The sequence below is a fragment of the Crocodylus porosus genome, unplaced genomic scaffold, assembly GCF_001723895.1.
Source record: "Crocodylus porosus isolate Cpor-Errol unplaced genomic scaffold, CroPor_comp1, whole genome shotgun sequence".
Lineage (NCBI taxonomy): Eukaryota > Metazoa > Chordata > Crocodylia > Crocodylidae > Crocodylus > Crocodylus porosus.
In genome coordinates, this window is record NW_017728929.1 from 990967 (window position 1) to 1012384 (window position 21418).

General features: G+C 45.0%; 2 protein-coding genes across 6 annotated transcripts in view; both read left to right on the forward strand.

The window, feature by feature from the left end:
• Positions 1–3471, forward strand: part of NEU2 (neuraminidase 2) — a 50657-nt gene extending 47186 nt beyond the window's left edge. For all 5 annotated transcript variants that reach the window (XM_019542882.1, XM_019542880.1, XM_019542883.1 and 2 more), the window contains 2 exons: positions 853–1057; positions 2354–3471. In XM_019542882.1, the coding sequence (XP_019398427.1) occupies positions 857–1057; positions 2354–3298 (1146 nt within the window). In that variant the 5' untranslated portion in view covers positions 853–856 and the 3' untranslated portion in view covers positions 3299–3471. The remainder of the gene's footprint in view (positions 1–852; positions 1058–2353) is intronic.
• A 5283-nt stretch (positions 3472–8754) lies between these two features.
• Positions 8755–21418, forward strand: part of INPP5D (inositol polyphosphate-5-phosphatase D) — an 82479-nt gene continuing 69815 nt past the window's right edge. Inside the window, exons 1-2 of the mRNA XM_019542885.1 lie at positions 8755–8976; positions 17132–17195. Coding sequence (XP_019398430.1) covers positions 8843–8976; positions 17132–17195 — 198 coding nt within the window. The 5' untranslated portion in view covers positions 8755–8842. The remainder of the gene's footprint in view (positions 8977–17131; positions 17196–21418) is intronic.

The window sequence follows — 21418 nt, forward strand, 5'->3', positions numbered from 1 at the left end:
CCCCAGCATGACCAGCAGAGCCTGGGCTCTAAGTCCATTTCTTTGGTTTAGAAAGCTCCCAAACAGGACGTGGGTCATTCTTCTTTGGTTGGCTTTTTGAAGATACTGTCTCCCAAATGATTTTTTCCTGCCTCAGGTTCCTTGTCTTATGTAACTAAGTTCCTGAGATGCAGCTGACAATCAATTCTTTATAGCCTGTTATGTCTGCTCTTTAATCTGCTGGAGTGGCTGCTGTTGAGCAATACAAAGTACCTCCTTCCCTTTTCCCTGTGCAGCATTCAGGGCTTGGCAGCCTCAAATTGGGTAGGGCTAGGGCCGAGCACAGTCTCAGTATCTGTCAGCTTAATCGGGCTCAAATGATTGCATTTGGCAAGTACCTTTGCCTCTTGGGACATGCCAAGATACCAGCTGGCAAGCAAATGAATTTGTACTCAGTCGTCTATGTTGGATTTTGGAAACAATGGGAAAATACAATTAGTCTTTCAGGAAAAATATTGTCCATTTTAGTTACTAGCGGTGTTCTGACTTTAACAAAAACAGCCTGTGAATTTCATTAAAAAATAAATCCCTTTTATTCAATTTATTTAATGCACTTATTTCATTCTAGTCCAACCAGCCTGGGATGAGTCTGATCTGCATTGCCAGTGGCACATCTAGGATTATGATAGATGGGTTTTGTCCAGAGGAGCATGAGAAAGGAACAAAATCAGAGCGGGGTGCAAGAGCTACATTTTAAAGGAGAAGAGGGCTCAGGCTGGTGGGAGATGTGTGGATCTGGCCCAGTTCCTCTGGATTACTCATACTATATCATAGGTAGATCAAAGCCCAACACTTTCCTTCTTGCTTTCACAGCCTGATGGCCTTGCTTCCCCTTCTACATCAAGAGACATTGTTCCAAAAGGGACCTTGGAGCTACCGAATCCCAGCCCTGCTCTACGTGCCACAATCAAGTACCGTCCTGGCATTTGCAGAGGAGAGGGAAGATGTGGTGGATGAACACGCCAGGCTGATAGCCATGTACAGAGGCATGTATGATGCAACTACCCACCACTTGCAGGTAATGTTCATATAATTGAAGCTGTTTTCATTTGAGTTCACCTACTCAAGGACAGTGGGCTTGCTGAGAGGCTGGGACAGAGGACCAGAAGGGTGAGGGTGCCATAGGTTTGACTGGGGTGGTGCAGGGAGAAGGAAAAGGAGAGTGTGGGTTGGGCTGCCTCTCACCCCACTGTTGATTCAGGAGTTCAGAGAAAGAAAGAGAAGGCCAGTGGGCCTGCAGGTACAAAGGTGGAGGAAAGGCAGGGTATAAGCCTGCTAATCAAGTAAAATAAGAAGTCTGCAATTATTTGTCTTGGGAGAATGAATTCCTACTTTAAAAGGTGGTTGGGACCTGCTACACCCCATGTCTGAGTGTAAAGGCTGACTGGTGTGTGCAGTCTACCCCAGTGAATTGACTAACTAAATAATCAGCCATTTAATAGCAGAGAGTTTGCTGGAGGCTGATGGTGGGTGACACTATTTATAATTATTTTTAGCAATTGCAAATGCATTACTTTTTTTAAAATCATTCCATCTCTCTCCTCTAATCTTTCATACATGCCTTGTTAGACTGTAAACTCTTCAGGGAGAGCTGTCTCTGCCTAGGAAGACTGCAGTATAAATATTCATTTATAATAATGCTTCATGTAACCTCAGAATAATTCAGTTAGCTAGGACTCAGCTGGTCATTAGGAGACTCACTAGTTTCTGTCTGTGTGCTGAAGCTTATTAAAAAATAAAATATAAAAATACACCAAAGAAGATCTTGGTTAAGTGTACTAAGTAAAGACATTGGCAAAAAATGAGCAATCAGAAAGTCATTACATAAACATTAATTTGCATAATCTTATTAGATTATTATTATTAGAAGCCAAGAGCTTCTATTACAGTTTCATTCTGAGCCAAAAGGTTGGTAATAATTTTCTAGCTGCAGCACAGCTAGTATAAACATGGCCGTACTGTGTGCTATAATACTTAAGCAAAAGAAGGATAATTAGACAGACAGGTCTGTCCCATCTCTGCTACTGACTTGCTATGTGACTAGACAGGCTGGTGTAGCTAGGTGTTGGGTACCTCACTCCTTACACACAGACATCTCAGTAACTTCAGTGAGATCTCTGGGTCCCTGGGATCCATGAAAAGCAGGCTACTTTATTAAGTTTTCTAAGTAATACAGAAGGTCAATGGCAACACTGAGGATAGACCAATGCCCTGATCTCTGTCTCTCGTTTCTGGTCTGTATCTATAATCAAAGTATGATTTATTTTAACAATGTGTTCCTGTCTTGTCCCCCTTTCATACTCACACATGGCAGTGGAACAAAATGGAGACCATTCTCAGTGCTCAGCTGGAGGGGCACCGATCCATGAACCCATGTCCAGTGTATGATAAGGTTACTGGGACCCTTTTCCTGTTCTTTATAGCCATCCCAGGAAAAATCTCTGAAATGCACCAGATCAAGACAAAAATCAACCTGGTACGCTTGTGCCATGTCATGAGCACTGACAGTGGATGCACCTGGAGCTCAGCCAAGGATCTCACTAACTCTGTGATTAACACCACACACAAAGAGTGGGCCACTTTTGCAGTGGGACCTGGCCACGGTCTGCAGTTGTCCAACAAGTCACAAAACCTAGTGATTCCTGCCTATGCCTATCGAATACTTGACCCTGGGAAAACACCCTCCCCCCACGCCTTCTGCTTTGTCAGTTCTGACCATGGGAAGACCTGGACGCTGGGGAATTTTGTGGAGAAGGAGAGTGCAGTGGAGTGCCAGGTCACAGAAGTGCACATCAGTGGAGAGAGAGTGCTGTACTGCAATGCTAGAAGCAGCCGAGGTGCCAGAGTCCAGGCTGTGAGCTACAACCATGGGATAGATTTTGAAAGTAGTCAGCAGATAGCAAAGCTGGTGGAACCACCCCATGGCTGTCACGGGAGTGTTATAGACTTTCCATGTCCCACTGATGGGAAGTCAGGGTGTCAAGACAGCTGGGTGCTCTATACTCATCCAACAGACCCCACTGGACGGAGAGACTTAGGAGTGTATCTCAACAAGTGTCCCTTAGATCCAGCAACCTGGACAGAACCCAGCATCATCTGTAAGGGTTTATGTGCTTACTCAGATATGCAGTACCTGGGCCAGGGTCCAGATGGCTCACCTTTGTTCTGCTGCCTCTTTGAGTTTGGCACTAAATCGCAATGCGAGAAGATAGTCTTCCTCATGTTCACACTGAAACAAGTTTTTCCAGCACAGTGCTGAGCCCCAACTGACAAACCTTTCAGTACCCATCTGTAAGCCACCTTAGTTGACTCTCAATTTGACTTCTACTCATCTGTCAGCAAAAGGCCTATATTCTCTGACTTTGTCCTGCTCTTATTGTTATAGTGTTGCATGCATAGCTGACAATATTTATTAAATTTATTGGAAATAGATTTGTGTTTTTCTCCATTTTTTCTTTTTACATGTGCTTTCCTCCACTGTTTCCAATCAGGCTGCCATGTACTACAAGCAAATGTGATTTTTTGTGTGGCACCTTTCACATTTCACACCGACTGTTTCCTAGAGAAATTTACTGGTAGGCAAGGGGTTATGTGAGCACACATAGTAGCCATTTCATGCTTACCAGTACTTAGATAGGCTGCCTGAGATGTTTTTCCATCAAGAGCAGTGCTGGAAAGGATATCATTATTATCCCCCACATTTTGGAGGCATGTCATCATTACCCCCACAAAACACCTTTGCCCCTGAAATCTTCTCTTTCTGCATTACTTGTTTAGAAGCTCTTTTTGATCTTTTGACTTTCCTGCTCTCTCAGCTTGAGGGAAGCCAGGATGCTGTGGTCAAATTGCTCTCTTATGTCATACTTTCTGTAGCTTTTTCACCTTTATCCATCCTATCTAATTCAGGATAGTCCTCTCATAATACCCAAACTTCTTGGACCTTTTACCCCTCACCTTCCCTTTGATGCATCTATTCCTCCCATCTTGCTTTCCTTGCTTTCTCTTGCATTGCGTGATTCAGCTGCCTGCGGTAGAACTGCAGTCAGGCCCAGTAAGCATTGTCACTAGTGTGAATGTCAAATTTATTGTCTGGAAAGGAGAGACAGGAATATATTATTAATACCAGGAGTAGGCCATGAAATTGTCTCTCTATCCAAGTCTGGAGACTGCTTGAAAGTCTAGCAAGAGAGTCTGACTATCATTCTAATAAAATGTCTCTGGTGTGCCAGGCAGTGGGACCTGCCAAACAGCTTCATCCATACTTCATCCAGCTTGTCAAGGTACCAAGTGTCATGCTAGTGAAATAAAACTCTAGAGAGTGATGTGAGGACATTTGAGCTGGAGAGCTTTGGGGAGTAGATGGGACTGGCAGGGTTTTTTTTAAGGAGACAACTTGAGAGACTACTAAAGGCATATGTGGTGAACTGAAAGTAGATCATTTTGTTAGGAGTACCTAAGGAGTAACCAGAAGTGAACAAGGAATAAGGAAGAGATAAGGAGTCTCAGGGGAAGATGAGGGCAGAGGTAGAACTGTGGAGAGAGGTAAAAGTTTTAATGAGGACAGGCTTTTGCATAAAGATCAGTCCAGGCTATTTGCTGTAAGATAAACTTCCCATGTGTGTGCACTTGTGCATAATGATTCCAAGGCAAACCAATGTTTGCTTTATTAATGAGACAAAATATGCACTTTTCAGGGCTCTGCTGGTAGGATTGTTCCATGCCAGCAAAAACAGTGGCTATGTGGGCCCATGTCAGGCTTTCACAAGCACAGCCAAGAGGATTGCCTGTGTGCTCAAGTGCCTCTGTCACTTGCTTGTTGCTTATGTGTCTAGCAGGGGAGGATAGCAATGTTGTGAGAAATCTGGAAGCAGTTAAAAAAGGAGGCTTCCTGATTTCACTTGATTTCTCATGCTTCTCTACTTTTGCTGAAGGGCTCCTGTTATAGGAGCAGTCACCCTATGCACAGGATGGGATGCAAAGTACGGCCACCCTGAATAAATATTCAATTTCTCATTCTTTTCTTCTCCCCAGGCTGCAAGTTCATTAGCATGTAGGGCTAGAGTAGCTGAAAAGTGAGAAGCAGCTCATATGACATGTTGCAATATATTCATCTCTTCTCAGATATAGGCCAGAAGCCAAAAATGTCCCTGTGAGGCCAACAGCATGCTATTAATGCCTGACCTGGGGGTATGCCTGTTTTTAGACTCTGGCAAAGTTAAGCATTCTGCTATAGAATCTGCTCGCTGATTTATCTTCTCTTGGCAATACCACTGTGAAATGCTTCTGCATCATGATGGAGAGAGTTTCTCTGGGCACTTCTCAGCTGTCCAAGCTCAATGACATCTACTGGCAGCGAATAGGTAAGATACCCAGGGTTAATGAACTGCTCAACCAGGGTTGGTGAGTTTTCTTTCTTTGAGTCAGTAGTGTTCTGCATTTTGACTGATCATATGAACAGTGCTTGTCTACCTATCCAGCATACTGGTGTGTTCACAGTCACCTTGGACAGTCCTAGCTTGACTGCAGCTGCAAACACAGTTCATCTAACATATGCATTCTGCAACTGCTAATAGACAAGATGGCATAACACCCCCACACTTGGAAATAATGTGATAGCTTTGTCCGTAGGCAGCCAAGACTTCAAATTTGATTATCTAGCATGAAGCTGTGGCCTCATTCTCTCAAGTAAATTAAAATTAAATATTGCTGCCACTGCTGTTATCTAAAAGTGGGGTCCTGAATTCTGCCTTTCTGGTTTGGAGTCTCGTACTGAGATTTCCTCATTTTTTAGTATTGTATGTTACTAGGGGGGTCCCAGCAGATACACTTGCTACTGTGTACCTCAAAATCTCCTGTTCCAAGCAGAGATAGAAAGCACTCACTGCAAGTGGTGAATTCTGCCCTTTAATGTCACCTTCAGTGTAGTACAATGTAACATAATGACTACAACACCACCACTTCTGTTCATATGATAAAATGCCAGTTCTCTGCTAGACAAGCAGCAGAGGACAACTGTCCTATAATTCCTTCTTTCCTTAGACTAGCTCATCAGACCTATTCAGCAGACCTACCTGGACAAACATATTTAGGAGAAAATTTAATTGCTGAAAACAACATCACTATCAGCAATAGCAAGTGGACTGCAAACTTCTTGTTGAGGCAGCAAAGCTCATGCTTTATCCTTTGGAAATCAGGCTTCAGACTCCTTGAATCCACATGCACTAATCATGTGGGAATCCAGTTTTATTCCTTTCCCAGTGTAATAAGAGTCAGACCATAGCACCATGAGAACTCAGCTCCAGTCTCTTTGGATGTAGTCTTATCCAGTTGCCAGCAGGGATCATGCTGCAGTTTATTTTAGGGCAGTAGGAATCATCTAACCATTTGGAACTGCGCTGTCAGTGGAATCTACACCCTAAACATCTGACCAGTGAGGCTAGAAGTGAAATCTTGAACAAGTGAGTCTAGAACACAATCTTCTCTACATGTTTGAGATGGGGGAGGGGGTGCTACACAGCTGGTTGTGGGATTTACACATTTGAAGGAAGTCCCAGCACACAGGACTGCTCTGAGGGCTCTGAACACTGAACCTAGCTGCAGGAGAGTTTTGTTTTCTTAAGAGTAGCATTAAACAAGAGAGTACTTGATCATTTAACAGCTTGAGCTTAGCTTATGTCTTTTCTAGTACCTGGAACTTAAAATAAATCATCAGAACCTCTAATATAAGACAGTTTCACTTTGGCAAAAATAGGCTTGTTTGTCAGTCCCCCTCATTCTGTGTCTGCTTATATCTTCACCATATGGAAGTTTCCTTGCTGTTATGTCAACCAGTGGTTTACTGTTGCCTTGACATTCAGAGCTGTAGTGCTTCCTGCTGCAGCAATAGTGCAGAAGAGCTACTGCAAGTAGAAACTTTAGAAGGTCCTGAGAAGCCAACACAGGAGCTGGCAGGACATTACTATATGCAGGATTGAAAAAGTAATTGTAACCACTCTTTCTCACACTCAGACACTCTTTAAAACAGGCAAAAAGCCCTTTGCCATGGCACAAGAGCTGAGATATACAAGATTTACAAAAATCTTGTTGGTCTAATAAAAGATATCTACTATGCGTCCTGATTAACTTTACCTCTAGTCCATTGTAGCTACAACCTGGATACCTGAGATACACAAAGGAATTTAAGCACCTAACTCCTACTTTCCATCAAAGTCAATGAGAGTCATGCACCTAAACATGTGTGGTGGATCTGGGCCAAGTGAGGTCAACAAACAGTTACTCCTCAGTATGGACAAGAAACCACAAGCATTGCAGCTGTGCCAGTCCTCTTGGTGGTCCTATCTCCACCACATAATATTATGCCTTGTGTTTAGAAGTTACTCACAAGCCCCAGTCTCAATAGCAAAATGGACACAGTAGGGCAGATGCTTTGGGAGACTCTGACTGTACTGGTACAACCACAGCTGTGAGGAACAGAAAGCCAGATCCCAGTCCAAGACAACTCGCCTCCCTCCCACCCCCTACAATCCTGACCTGTCCCAGCAACAGTCGAATTCCCCAGTGGAACTTCAGTCTGTTCCATTACATTATGCCATCCAGGCTCTAAGGGGCTTTCTGGCAACCAGAACGCCGTAGCACAACAACCGAGATTCCTGTACCCTTCTCTCACCAATTTTCATAAGCCATAGGAGGCTAACATTTATCTAGAACAGGCTCTAACTTTGCCCCATCCAAAGGCTTTCCCTCTGTAATCAAAATCTTGAGCAGCCTGGTTAAACTGGCTTTCCAGCTGCTTTGAATTAGAGCCAAAGTGTACATGTGCCAAACAGTTCCATCAAGCACAGAGTGGTTGTAAGCACAGGCGAGACAACAAAACATGTCACACGGTCTGTGCCCCTGCAATGGTTTCCTTGCTTGCTATAGACACACCCTCAGTTGTCATGTTTGCTGCCTTGGAGATCAGCACTGAGCATGCTGTAAGGAGAGCCCACGGGAAGGACAGAAATCCATGTGCAGACAAAGAAAGGGGAAGTGAAAGCACTAGTCTCCCTCTTAGTGTGACTCTATCCCATCCCATTGTGGGGTTTTGGTATATGAGTTACCTTTGAGTTCCTCTGATGCTGTGTGATAGTGAGATGTGCAGTTTTTGTCACTGGTTCCCTGGACAAAATTATGAGACTAGCTTATTGCCACGAAGGCAAGGCATAGTTTGTAGATTCCTTCAGGTCCCATATGATGACCAGCTGGATTTTGGGTCGGGCTACTGAAGATAGACAAGAATAGGACAAGTAAGACAGAAGCATCCTGAGGACCCTGAGGTACAGTGAATCTTGCTCTAATATTCCTGTTTATTTTTAAGGGGTCCTACAGCAGACAAAAAGGGAGAGGCAAAAAGTGAGAGTGAGAAGGAAGGGGAGGGATAGAGACATTTAGGGCCTGGCTCAGCTTTTGGTTACAGCACCGTAAATGGGAGGAAATGCCATGGAATCTGTGGATCTGTCCCAAAGTGAGGGGATAGAATTGGTTCCCCCAGGGTGGTCCTTTCTTGTGGGGGACACAGACTGCTAACTGCTTGAGCGACAGTATATTGAAGGGGAGCAGAGGCTGCAGGGCTGTTCACGCTCGCTCTGAGCTGTTTTGAGTTCTGAGGAAGTTGTCCTCAGCTCAGTTTCCTTTCCCTCTGTACCATTGAAACAGGAAGCTGGTGAGCTGCAGCTGCTGATTGTTAAACAGACACACAGACAGCTCTGGCAGCTCCCGAATATTAACTGCTGGGTTGTCACTAAGGTTTCCTCCACCTCCAGCCATGGATCAGTGCTGGTATCATGGGAACATCACTCGCTCCAAGGCTGAGGACCTGCTTTCCAAAGTGGGTAAGGATGGCAGCTTCCTCGTACGGGCCAGTGAATCAATCCCTTCAGCGTATGCGCTCTGTGTGCTGTAAGTATAGCTTTTATTTTTCTCTGTGCTTAGCCACCGTTGTCCTATCCATGCAGGGAGTACCTTACTCCCTGCAGAGGCAAGCAGCCACCTCACTCACTGAGAAGGTGTGATAGCAGCAACCGGTTTATACTGTTCTGGCCCAGAAAGTATGGCAGGAGTGGGAGTTGGAGGTTTGGAGGGGGATTGAGAAAAACCACATTTGTGACTGTCGTTTGGGGGGAAACTACCTGAGGAAAAGGATGCCCCAAATCCCAGAGTTGAAAGGAGGCCATAATCCAAAAATGTCTCTTTTGGATTGACATGCTCCGGGATAGAGAATGGCCTAGCCACCTCTCTCGTCTCTTGGAACCAGTCAGGTACCTAGTTCTTGTTTCTTTTGATGAAAAAGAAAAGTACTTTTGCTTAGAGCCCACCGAGTGTTGTGCCCTTTTACTTATTTATAGCTTGGCACATGTTTGGTACAGCCAGCTGAGTCAATAAATGCTTTGTTCAGTCCAGCAGGTATCCTGTAAATGTGTTAGTAGCTCCAGGTGGCAGTCCTCTTAGTGAAATTGTCTGATTCCACCTTACCCATGGACATGGCTCACAAGAGGAAGCTGGGGGGAAAATACCCCTTAGTAAGCTTCTTTCGGTGACCTGAGCAGTTGTTTTATTTCCAGTCAAAGATTTCTAGCTGTGGAATGAAGCTGAAGGATTCATTAGGAGGGCAGTACCTCTGCTCTTGTAGCTCTGGGACTTGGAATCAAGAGGGCGTTGAAACACCAGAGCCACTGGATGAAGACTTTGAGGAATTTTAAATTTTACTCTGGAGAGAGGACATGGCCAGACTCAACTTAAATGAGCTTCTTAGGACCAGGGCCCAATCATATGCATCTCTTTTTAAGTGAGGAAAAGGTTTTAAAATCAAGTTTGTCACCACAACCCAACTAGCTAGCAAGCTCCTTATTGCTGCTTCCTCTTTAAAATGTGCTTTTTGTAGCTCTTGAAGGAGGTGTCAGCTTCATCTGTGGTCTAACTGTTCGTCTCTGAACTCAGGTCTCTGGGGACAGTTCAGCATCCAACAGAAGGCAGGTCTTTCTGCAATAACATATGGGGCAGCTTAGCATATCCTGAAAATACATGTGTCATACTGTAACAGAACAAGGGTAAAGAGGCAGAGGTCTGCACAGTGGGCACAGAAGTGCAGGTTGGGAATGGTCATAGTAATGTGTGAGAAGGAAAGAGACATGCATTTTTAAGGATGGGTGTTTGCGTGCTTCTGTGAGAGAAATGGGAAGTTGATACCTTCAGGCAAGTAGTTTGTGGAATTAGTGCCAAAATCATCTTTGTGATCTAGTTGGAATAAAAAGAGAAAGGGACCAGCAACTCCCCTGATATTTATGCAACCTCTTTTATTTGCTGATAACAAGTATAAGCACAAATGCAATATTGTTTTCAAGGGCATTTGTAGAAAGGAAGACTGTTGTAGATAGTTGTACTAATGTGTATTTGCATAAATTTTTCCATTGTAAATGCTTATGCAGCCATCTTTGAAAGCCCTTTTTGATATCCAGGTTGTAGTCATATTGGTCTAGAGGCAAAAGGAATCAGAACTCGTGGAAGAGGTGATAATTTTTGTTAGACCAACTAGATTTTTGCAAAAAAATTATTTAGTTGCAAGCTTTCAGGCACAAGCACCCTTCTTCAGGCATAGGAGAAAAGATTGTAAAGTTCTCGCAGGTAGAAATGAAAGCTCATATTTCTTAGGAAAGTATGAATCTTTTCTCCTATGCCTGAAAAAGGGTTCTTGTGCCTGAAAGCTTGCAACTGAGGAATTCTTTTTTTTGCAAAATCTAGTTGGTCTAATAAAAGATATCATTTCTACCACAAGTTCTGATTCCTTTTGCCTTTGGACCAGTATGACTACAACCTGGATATCACATTCTCAAAGGGCTTTCAAAGATGGCTGCATAAGCATTTACAGTGGAAAACTTTATGAAAGTACACATTAATACAAATATCTACAACACTCTTCTTTTCTACAAATGCCTTGAAAACAATATTGTGTTTGTGTGTATACTTGTTAACAGCAAAAAAAAGAGGTTGCATAAATACTAGAGGAGTTGCTGGTCTCTTTCTCTCTTTATTCCAATTGGTTCACAAAGATGGTTGAAAAGATTTTTTTTTGTTGCAAAAATCTAGTTGGTCTAATAAAAGATATCACCTCTGCCATGAGTTCTTATTCCTTTGAGAGTTTGAGATACATGGGATCAGGAAACAGAAACAATATCAGAACCAAGATTTTTTAAAATGGGAGCTAAAAGTGTGGCACTTGAATCTGTAGTAAAGTGCTGAACTAAGTGGTGTGGTCTTCAGAAGAGCTGAGCGCTCAGCCCCTGCCTCTGAAGACACTGGGAACAATGCTGGGACTGCTGGCAACTGTGGTTGTGTTGAAAAGCCTGTGAAGGAGACTGAAACATGTCCACCCAACTGTGTGGGGAATACTGGGACAACCTATATAATCAAAGTCGATCTGCAGAAATGAGGTCAAACATGTTGAATAAATTGTTCCCTCTGAAGAGTTCTCAGCTTTGGTGTTAATGTCAGGAAATTCACTTTGTGTCTCACCCCTGCGGAGAAAGTGGCTGTAACATTTACTAGATACAACCAGACCAGCTACTTTCAACAAATGTAATGTGTTGAAATATGCTATTTCATTGAAGCTGATGTTTTTGCAGATATGTATCAATTCCAACTGACTTTTTGACAAGAAGGTTTATGAAGTCTGGGGCTTTCTAGTCACATCTGACCAAAGAGGGTAAATGTGAGAAAGTGTGTCAAAACAATGCCATGTTGTTAGAACAGTTGAAAGGTTTTGGCTTCGTTCCAACACGGGGCACCCCTTTCCCCCCCACCCTCCTAGAAAAAATGAAACCTGAAATATTACCATGAGAGAGAAGTGTCATCCTCTAGACACTTCTAAGGTTTAGTACGCAAATCAGTCAGACTGAGAAAGGGAGCAAGGGGGCGGGAAGTTTCTTTTTTTCATGCTGTACAGCCATGTAATGACTTTCCTGGAGAAATCTTGCAGGAAAATAATAATGTGTATAAGGAAAGGCAGATAAAAAGTGCATGCAGACAGACATGAGTGTGTGATCATGCCTCTTTGTGTAACTGCACTTAGAGAAGCAAAATAGGTCTTCAACAACAATTTGTACCCTCCAGACACCATCATCACCTGCTCTACAGCCTGTTTCTCGAGACTTGCGTGCCCTGTAAAAGGCACAGAGCCGAATCATTTTCCTCCCTCTTCCTTTGTAATGGGAACTCTTGGTTTGCCAGCTTACTGACTAGCCTCTGGAGTTGCAGTCAGCTGAAAATGATTGCTCAGATCATGAAATCTTGAAAGAAAACAAATGGTTATTTGGCTTTTTAACAGCAAGCTATGTCTGTATCTCTCCACTGGGACTCTGTATGTGCTTATGTTCAAAATGCTGGAAGGTATAAGCAGCTAAGTGGGAAGGGAAGCCTCAGGTGGGAGTGTATTGGGCTTCATAAGAAACCATGGCTTTCCTTTAAGTTCTCACTAGTAATATCACCGTTCTAGAGCAAAGCCTCTGGAATCTGTCTTACTTTAAAGCAGCATTAATGCATTGTGGAGGAAATAGTAAGTGGAAAGTTCCTCTCCCAGTACTTTAAAGGTCTGTCAGCCGTATCAAGACATCTTCCAAATAAACCACAAAAAGATTCCTCTGTTCCTCTGCTAGGCTTTAGCTCCAAAAGCTAGTTGGAACAGTGTAACCCCCCACCCCCACCATCCAACAGGCAGCTATAGGCACAAAAATTGGAAGAGATGAGGCTGTGGAGAATGAGAGCTCACTGGCTGGAGGTCATTGGGCTCAGCCTCATACTCCTGGAAGCACTGGCATGCACAATAGCCCCTTGTAGTGCTGAAACTAGAGCGCTGTAAATAGATGAAGAGGGCTTGGTGTTTCTGGCAGAAGAAAATTCTCTTTTCTAAGACAATCCTCCAGTTGCAGACATTTAATTGCTGTCAGCTCACTTGACCTTTCTGAGGAGAGTAAGCCATGCAGTATGCAGTATATGCCTTTGTTGAAAAGTCCTGTGGAGAAGGACAGTCATTATTGTTTCCTCACCCTGTAACAAAGATCTCAACTACATCAGAGATGTACAAAAAATCCTTCCATTTTTTCCAGCCCAGACACTTTTTGGGATTTTTGTTTGCAACAATAAATTCAGGTGGAGACCTATTTATGTTACAGCCATAGCATTTACTCTGTGTGTGAAAAAGGGGCATTTCCAGAATGGGGCCCCAAATGCTCTCTATGCAACAGCCCTTCCAGATAGGCTAGGTGGGCTTGTAAGCTCTCTGTTGCCAGGGATGTGATGCTCCTGTATGAATTTATGCAGAAGGCAGGGAAGGACAGCACCTTATGTGCTAACTGGTTCAGAGAGGCATTAGCTTTTGTAGGCAACAGCTTACTTCATCATAGCATCTGAAGAAGTAAGTTGTCACCTACTGAAGCTTATGCCTCTCAGAACCAGCTAGTCTCTCAGGGCATCTATACATGTGCCGGGTATCTGCTTGGATGCATGCTAATTAGCATGCATCAGAGCCGACTTGATTAATTGAGTCTGCTGAAGTGTGTTAATTAACATACTCCAGCAGCCTCCACATTACATTTATTCAGCATCCCCATTCTTCAAAATGGCAGCAGGGCCACTTTAACTCTTAAATTAAAGCTTGTCCAACAAGCTTTAGGTCCAAATGCTGCTGCTGCCATTTTTGAGTGTGGGACGCTGAATACACGTGATGCTGTGGGTGCTTTAATTAGAGCTGCTCTTGGAGTTGCTCTAATTAAACATCCCCACCCCACCATCTCCACCACAGAGATGCCCTAAGGTGCCATCCTGCCCTGCTTTCTGTCTGACTTCATTCTAACATGGCTAACTACTGTACTCTGCATGAATTTGGAAGCCACTTTGAAAATGCCTGGGCTTACCCTATATACTGAAAGCTCCCAGCTGGAAAATCTGGTCTAGAAACAGTGTGTGGTAGAACTGAAGGCAGGTCCAGATAACACTCTCAATCTGAGAGAGTGAAGTTTTGATCCCTTCCTTTATCAAAGGGTACTACATATGAAATGCCCACACTGGTACCAAGTCACAGCGGGTTTGTCTCTCATTATGCACTTACACAGCAATGGTTCTGGAAGTCTAAAATGTCAAAAAACAGCATCTCAACAAGAAACTTTTTTATAGTGAAAGTGAAAGCATTTGGGACAAAATGGTAGATGTGTCATGACATTTAGAAGAGAAATCTGCGGCGATATTAAGTGACAACAACAAAGCAAGGCATAAATAAAAGTTGTGAACAGAGGATTTCATTCATGGCTTCCTCCATTCATGTGTACTTGAATTATAAGATTGCTAAGGAAGATTCGTATTTTTGCTCACAGCAAGCATTTCTCATGAGATGAAGACTCTGAGTGGCAAGGGGGTGCCTGCCATCTGACTGAACACCAAATCCTTTGATGACATGATAGTCATTGAGCTGGTTTGCTAATCAGCTGCATAATCTACACAGACACACACACAAACACACACATATGCATGCACAAACACACACGTGCGTGCACACACACACATTTTCTTTCAGCAGCTACGTAAGCCGGGCTGTTCTTGTCTCTCCTCTATTTGCATATGTGCAGGAGGAAGTGGCAAGAAGTGCCTGGACAGATAAAAACAAAATCCAGTCCCTTTCTCAGACAGCAGATCTGCAGCTGGTATTGGTTGTCCACCAATCAACTGACTATCTGTCCCCCTGATTTTTGCCCCTTGTTCCCTGGGTTGGCTGAGTCTATGAACACTGCAGAGAATCAGAGAATCAGAGAAAGTTAGGGTTGGAAGAGACCTCAGGAGGTCATCTAGTCCAAACCCCTGCTCAAGGCAGGACCCTCCCCAGCAAGATCATCACAGCCAAAGCTTTGTCTAGCCGGGTTTTGAGAACCTCCAAGGATGGAGCTTCCACCACCTCTCTGGGTAACCAGTGTTTTGCTACCCTCCTAGTAAGAAAATTCTTCCTAATATCTAACCTAAACTTCCTTTGCTGCAACTTGAAACCATTGCTCCTTTGTCTGTCATCTGCCATCACTGAGAACTGTCTAGGTCCGTCCTCTTTCAAACCCCTCTCCAGGTAGTTCAGGTAGACTATTTAGTCCCCTCTCAGTCTCCTCTTCTCTAGGTTAAATAAGCCCAACTACCTTACTTTCCTTACAAGTCATGTCCCTCACCATTTTTGTTGCCCTCTGCTGGACTCTGTCCAATTTCTCCACATCCTTTCTGCAGTGGGGAGCCCAAAACTGAACACAAGTACTCCAGATGTGGCTTCACCACTGCTGAATAGAAGGGAATAATCACTTCCTTGGTCCTACTGGAAACACATGTAGAAATGCAGCCCAGTATGCCATTAGCCTTCTTTGCAACAAGGGCACACTGCTGGCTCGTGTTCAGCTTATCGTCCACTGTAACCCCCAGGTCCTTTTCTGCACAGCTGCTGCCTAACCAGTCAGCCTCTAGCCTGTCCTGGTGCATGGGATAGTTCTGTCCTAAGTGCAGGACTTTGCACTTGTCCCTGTTGGACCTTATGAGAGTAGACAGGTATGTGTGAAGGCCTTACAATGTTCATCAGTGAACCCTCAAGTTAACCTTTGAAGGGTGTCCAAACCCTATTACTGTGTGTCTTGCTTCAATCAGAGTGAAAGGACATAGCATGGGTGACTGATGCCACCTTAGTTGGCACATGCCGCCCAGCAACCAGTCAGCGACCGGGGGGGGGCGTGGCCTGTCAGGGGGTGCATCAGTGCTCTCAGGGGGTTTACATGTACCCACTACATGTCACCACTGGGACCCAGGTTCTCAAGGAGCTGTGTGATTATTTCCCCAAGTCAGCTTTGAAGACCTCCACCACAATTTATCAGTAGTAACCAATTATATTTTCAGCCACTCTTTCTTACTCTGAATATTAGGCGGCACTATATCCAAAACATCTCTCTCTCTCCCCTTTGCAGTCCATGATTCAGAAATGCTTAGCATGAATAAAGTACGAAAGAGACTGGGATATTCTGCCAGTTTCAGGGCCACTAAGGAAGAGCTGCAAGACCCATCCAAGTTGCCTAAGGAAGTGTACAGAAGGACAGGGTTGAAATATGAGACATCAGTCAACACAGATCCAGTTTGTGAGGTGTGTTAGCATCAAGCATAGTGCAGTAGTGAGAGCTGTTGGATCACATTTGTAATCACCAGAACTGGTATTAAGCCTAAATTCCTCCATCATGGTGGAGGCAACCCTCCAGTATTATTCAAGACCATCAAGGCAGCCTGTGCATATTATGGGGTGACAAGTTTCCAACTCTGATACAAGACTGGATTTTAGGTTAAAGCAAGTTCCTGATGTGGCCCTTTGTTGGACAAAGCCTGCTCAGGTCCTTTTTCCATTCATGCCTGGTCTAATGGTGGCCAGTCCTCAGAGTGAGGAAAAGTCTAGTGCAATTTCTTTTTAACTTCTACCCAGGAGAGGTTGTGGCAAAGAGTGTCGTTCATGGCTGATCTACCCCAAACACATTCATACCAAGATGACTGGGGGGATTTTGATATGGACCTGTTGCTGTTCCAGTACAGATGCTTGCTTCAGAATAAAAATTTCCTATTGTGACTTAGTTTAAATCAGTCATTTATTTATTCCAGAGCAAGCGTGTGTGTAGACCAGCCCCTAGATTTACTCATTCATCTCTGTATTTGGCCCATTGTCTTTTGGACTTCTGCCGTTTCATTCCTTCCTGATACGCCCACTCTTCTGACAGCCAGAAACCATGTGGTGTTTTCTTTTTTCCGGCCAGCAGGAGAGTTAAATAACTTGCTCTGAGGCTGGTTCCAATATCACTTTCTGAAGTGACATTTGCAACATGCCTACATGCCTCAGGCATAAGCACTGCCATTTTTCTTTGTTAATATGCCCAGTGGTACTGAAAAAATACATGAAGCCTTTGTCTGTGAAGCTATCAGTCAGTATAGCGATCTTCCATTCCATATCTGTCAGTAGAGGAATGATGCTACAACATATTCTAATAGCCTCCCTTCTGATCTCTTCCAGGTTCCAGAACTGCGTGTATACATACAGGATTTTACCTAATAAAGAAAATAAGCTAATTGTCCAGGTAAGCCACACCTGAATGCAGATGCCAAACCACTTCCACAAAAGCATAATTGACTTAGACTTAAGAGTGCTCACTTATATTTTTCACAGTTGTTCCAACATCAGAAAGCCAAGAAACTGTTAATGAAGTCAACATTCCTATTCAACACAATGCTAGCCTCCATCTCCAAATTTTAGCCCACTGCCCTAATGATATTCCACCGCACGAGAACATGAATAATCTCTCTAGAGAAGCCCACCTACTTTCAATTCAACAATGCTGTTTCTCTGTCTGAATACATCAGTTAACTGAATCATTCCTTCTCTCCAGACCCTTCTAACAATATGTTATTAATAACAGTTAATAGCCTGAAGCTACAGTGTTAGTATCTCTACCTATCATGCACAAGGAGAAGAGTGCAAAGTGTATTAAAGACTCCAGATTTAAGAGGCACTGGGGCTCCTTATCTGGTCCCTGTTCGTAGCTCAGTCTTTGACCTGCTGTGCGACTTTGGACCTTCACCTTCTTGTTCTCCTTCATATCACTTGTCTTGCCAACTTAGATTGTAAACTTTTGGGGGCAAGAACTGACATATACAGTAAGGAGCACAATGGGCAACTAGAATAGCTGAGGGTGATAAATTACTATGTCAAAAACACAGATTTTTGCTCTTGTGTTTATATTAGCATTTAAAAAAAGAAAACAGATCAGCAAGATCAGCCATCAAAACTATCTGTGCATTAGTGAAATGTTCCACCATGTAGTCTTATATTTGTATATTCCTGACCCATTGGAGAGTGATTTTGATCTTTGACAAGTGTAGCAAAAGTGAGGGCATTGTTGAAATGAAAGTTAACATGCAAGAAAGGAAATTAGAGTAGCAGTACAGCTGTGGACAAAGACAGCAATAGAGAAATGCTTGAATGTCAGTCATGTGCTGGGTGGGGTTTCTGTATTATTGATTTGCACTTCCAGTAATATCTGGACACCATCGGTGAAATGGGCCCCCTTGTGCTCCAGATTGTTTACAGTGAGAGCTGCTCCTCGCTCAAACATCTTGAAGTCTAAATCATCAGTCTGAGGCAGGCCAGTACCAGGACCTGGCTGCTGCCGTTGCTTCTCCCTGCTGCTCGACCATGGCATGGGTGAAGCCCCCACTGCAGAACCTCAGCCACTCAGCTGCAGCACAAGACAGGTCAAGCCTTCTATAACCTCCCAGGTCTGAGGGTTTGAGCCAATGGCTTCATGAACCAAATTCTGCCTGTGGGCTGCAGGTTACCCACCCCTGGTCTAAATAGACCAGGCAGACACAGGGTGGAAACCAAGGCATGTAGATGTAAAGTGACATCAAGGTCACAGAGAAGGTCAGTGGTGCAGCTGGGCATAGAGCCATGTTCTAGTTAACATTGTTCTGTATTCTGTAGCATTTGCATTGCTGTAAGGAAATACACTTGTGGAGCTTTAATTCTACATGAAAGATTTGGTTTGGGGTACGTGAATTTCCTTGTCTTCTAAAAGGAAGAAAATTGCCATATGTGAGTCCTGGAGCTAAGCATTTCTAGGGAGAGGATTTGGGGAAAAAGGTTAAGCAGGGTGAGCTCAGCCTTTGCCTGTCCAATGGAGAAAGCTCAAAGCTTTTCACTTGAAGTAGCAGCTGCCTTGAGCACCTGACCAGCTTAGAGTGTCAAATGAAGCTAGAGAATCCAAAAGAGCTTTTTCTGCCCAGCAAACAAAATTCTAAACAGGGCAGATCTTTCTCCTGCTTCCCCTCCAGCTCTGCTCCCAGGACTCTCAGGCAGTCTCCAGACCCTGCTGGATGGTACTGGTCACTCTCTTCCACACATAGCCCCTCCATTCCTGCCTCATCTGTGTTGTTCTGCCCAGTTTTCTTCTTGTGAAGTGTCAGTGTTCATGAATGGCATGTACTTGCAGTTGTTCTGCAAACTTCTGTCCACAGTGGGAAAGGATCTGTTATGTATTTTACACATAAGCAATGTTTACAGAAAGCAAGGCAGGGTGGCATCTTAGGCTAAGTACAGACATTCAAAAAGCCTGAGCCTAAACTGATTCAATCTTTGCAGGTTAGTCTAACCTATATAGATTAAACAGACAAGTAAGTGAATAGATATTCACTTTTGACACCAGAAATGCGGGAATATGCCTGCAGTGGCTTAAGCTAGAAGCCGGAGGGGAGTGGGGGGGGGGGGGGGGGCGCTACAGCAGCCCTCCCCTTCTGCAGTGGCTGGGCCTGGAGGGAAGCTGAGCTGAGGGAGAGGGTTAGCTAGGGAATGAGGTGGGCAAAGCTGACATAAACTGTGTGGGGTAAGTGGCAGCAGCGCTAGAAGAGGCTTGTGGGGACTATGGTCACCCTCAAATTCAGTTTAGCCCCCATAGTCATCCCTCTGAGCCCTGCTACCACCGCTTGCTCCATGCAGGCTGTGGCAGCTCTGCCTGCCCTGCACCCACCCGCAACGCAGCCCCCCCACTGAGAAGAGGCTTGTGCTCCCTAGGATACCATGACAGGGGCTGCTCTTCCCTCCTCACTGCTCCAGTGGCAGGGTAGGGGCATGGTCAGATGCTGGCCAGCATGGCCCCTTGAGGTGAAGTGGTCAGGGAGGCAGTTTATTCCCCCTTCTCTCCCCCAAGGACCCCAGTCAGGGTCTGCCTGGCTGGGTGCAAGTGGCAGAGGCAGCAGCCAGGGCTGGCAGATCCCAGCTGGGGTTCCCCAATGGAGGAGGGGAGGGTGTGGGAATAAATCCCCTCCCTGCCCCCTTTGCCTTAGGGGGCCATGCCGCCTGGTGTCTGACCATGCCCCACCCCTGGGGCGGTGAAGTGGGGGGGGACCCTAATAGGGACTGCTGTGCCCTGGCCAGGCAGACCCCAGCTGGGGTCCCCTGGGAGAACAAGGGAGGGAGGGGGTTTATTCCCTGTCCTCTTCGCCTAAGGGGGCCATGTGGCCAGCATCTGGCCATGCTTTGCCCCGTGCTCTAGCTAGAGAGCAGGGGGTGGGGCCAGCTCTGCTCTCTGAAGCAAACAGCACATCCCAGCCCAGCCCAGGGATGCAAAGCATGTTGGGATGCTGGGGGACTCTGATTTAACTTGAACCAGGAAGGGGTCTGGGACACAAGTTCCATAAACCAATTTGACTTCAATCAGTTAAGTCAGATAACTACATTCAACCAGGTTAATCAGTTCTGGCCATTTTGAAACAGGTTTATGTGCACTGAATTTTTGTTCTGTTACAGGTTTAAAACAGTTTCTGATCACTTAAACCAGTTTATGTGTAACTTCTATCCCCAGCCCCAGAGACTAACTAGTTCAGAGAGGCATGTACTTGTGTAGGCAACAACAGATGGTATTTACTCAAATCCATGATGAGGTTTTTTCCCTGTTTAATATGGAGGGGAGCCCCTCATCTTGGATTCAAGTGCAAGGCAAGGAGCAGGGGGCGCAGGAGCTGCTGTGGCTCTGGCCTCAACCTGGGGTTGGGGCCAAAGCCAGAGCCGCAGCTGCTGCTTACCCCCTAACTTCTCTGCACCCACTGCTCCCCCACTTGCTCCCCAGATGCCTCTTCCCTCATCTCCCCTCCCTACAAACTGCCACTTACCCTTGTTCTGGCTCTGGTCTCATTCAGAAACATGTGTCTGCTCTGGCTTCAACCTGGCCTGGTAGCAGCTCAGGCTGGGACTGGAGCTGTCACACCAACACCACTGTTACAGGGTGGGACTGAGGCCACAGCAAACACATGTTCTGTTCCCCAGACTGGAGCAAGGCCGGAGCCTCCCAGAGCTAGAGCAAGTAGCCAAAGGGAAGGGGGGTAAAGGAGGCAGCGGGGGAGGCAGAGGGAAAGAGGACCCGAGGCAGTGGGGGGCAAGCATGGTGGAGGCAAGTGGTGAGGGAGGACAGCTAGGCAGAGGGCAGGATGTGGGAGGGGTAAGGGACAGTGATCAAGCTGCTTGACTTCCCCCACTGCCTCCCTATCACCTGCTCTGCCTGCCCCTGATTGCAACACTGCAGCAGTAGAGGGGGATATCACTCAGTTCTGCCATTCACTGTAACGTAAGCACTGCTTTTGCATTAGCATCATGATTATTTCCGTTACAGCCACAGCCTGTTATGAAGTTGTACTGTTTATTTCAAAAGTATAGATCTTAGACCAGTACTAGCACTGAGCTGAGGCCCTTGTCTATTTATTCTTTGTATCTGAATGCCTGTAAGACTCACAGATACACTTTTCTATTCCC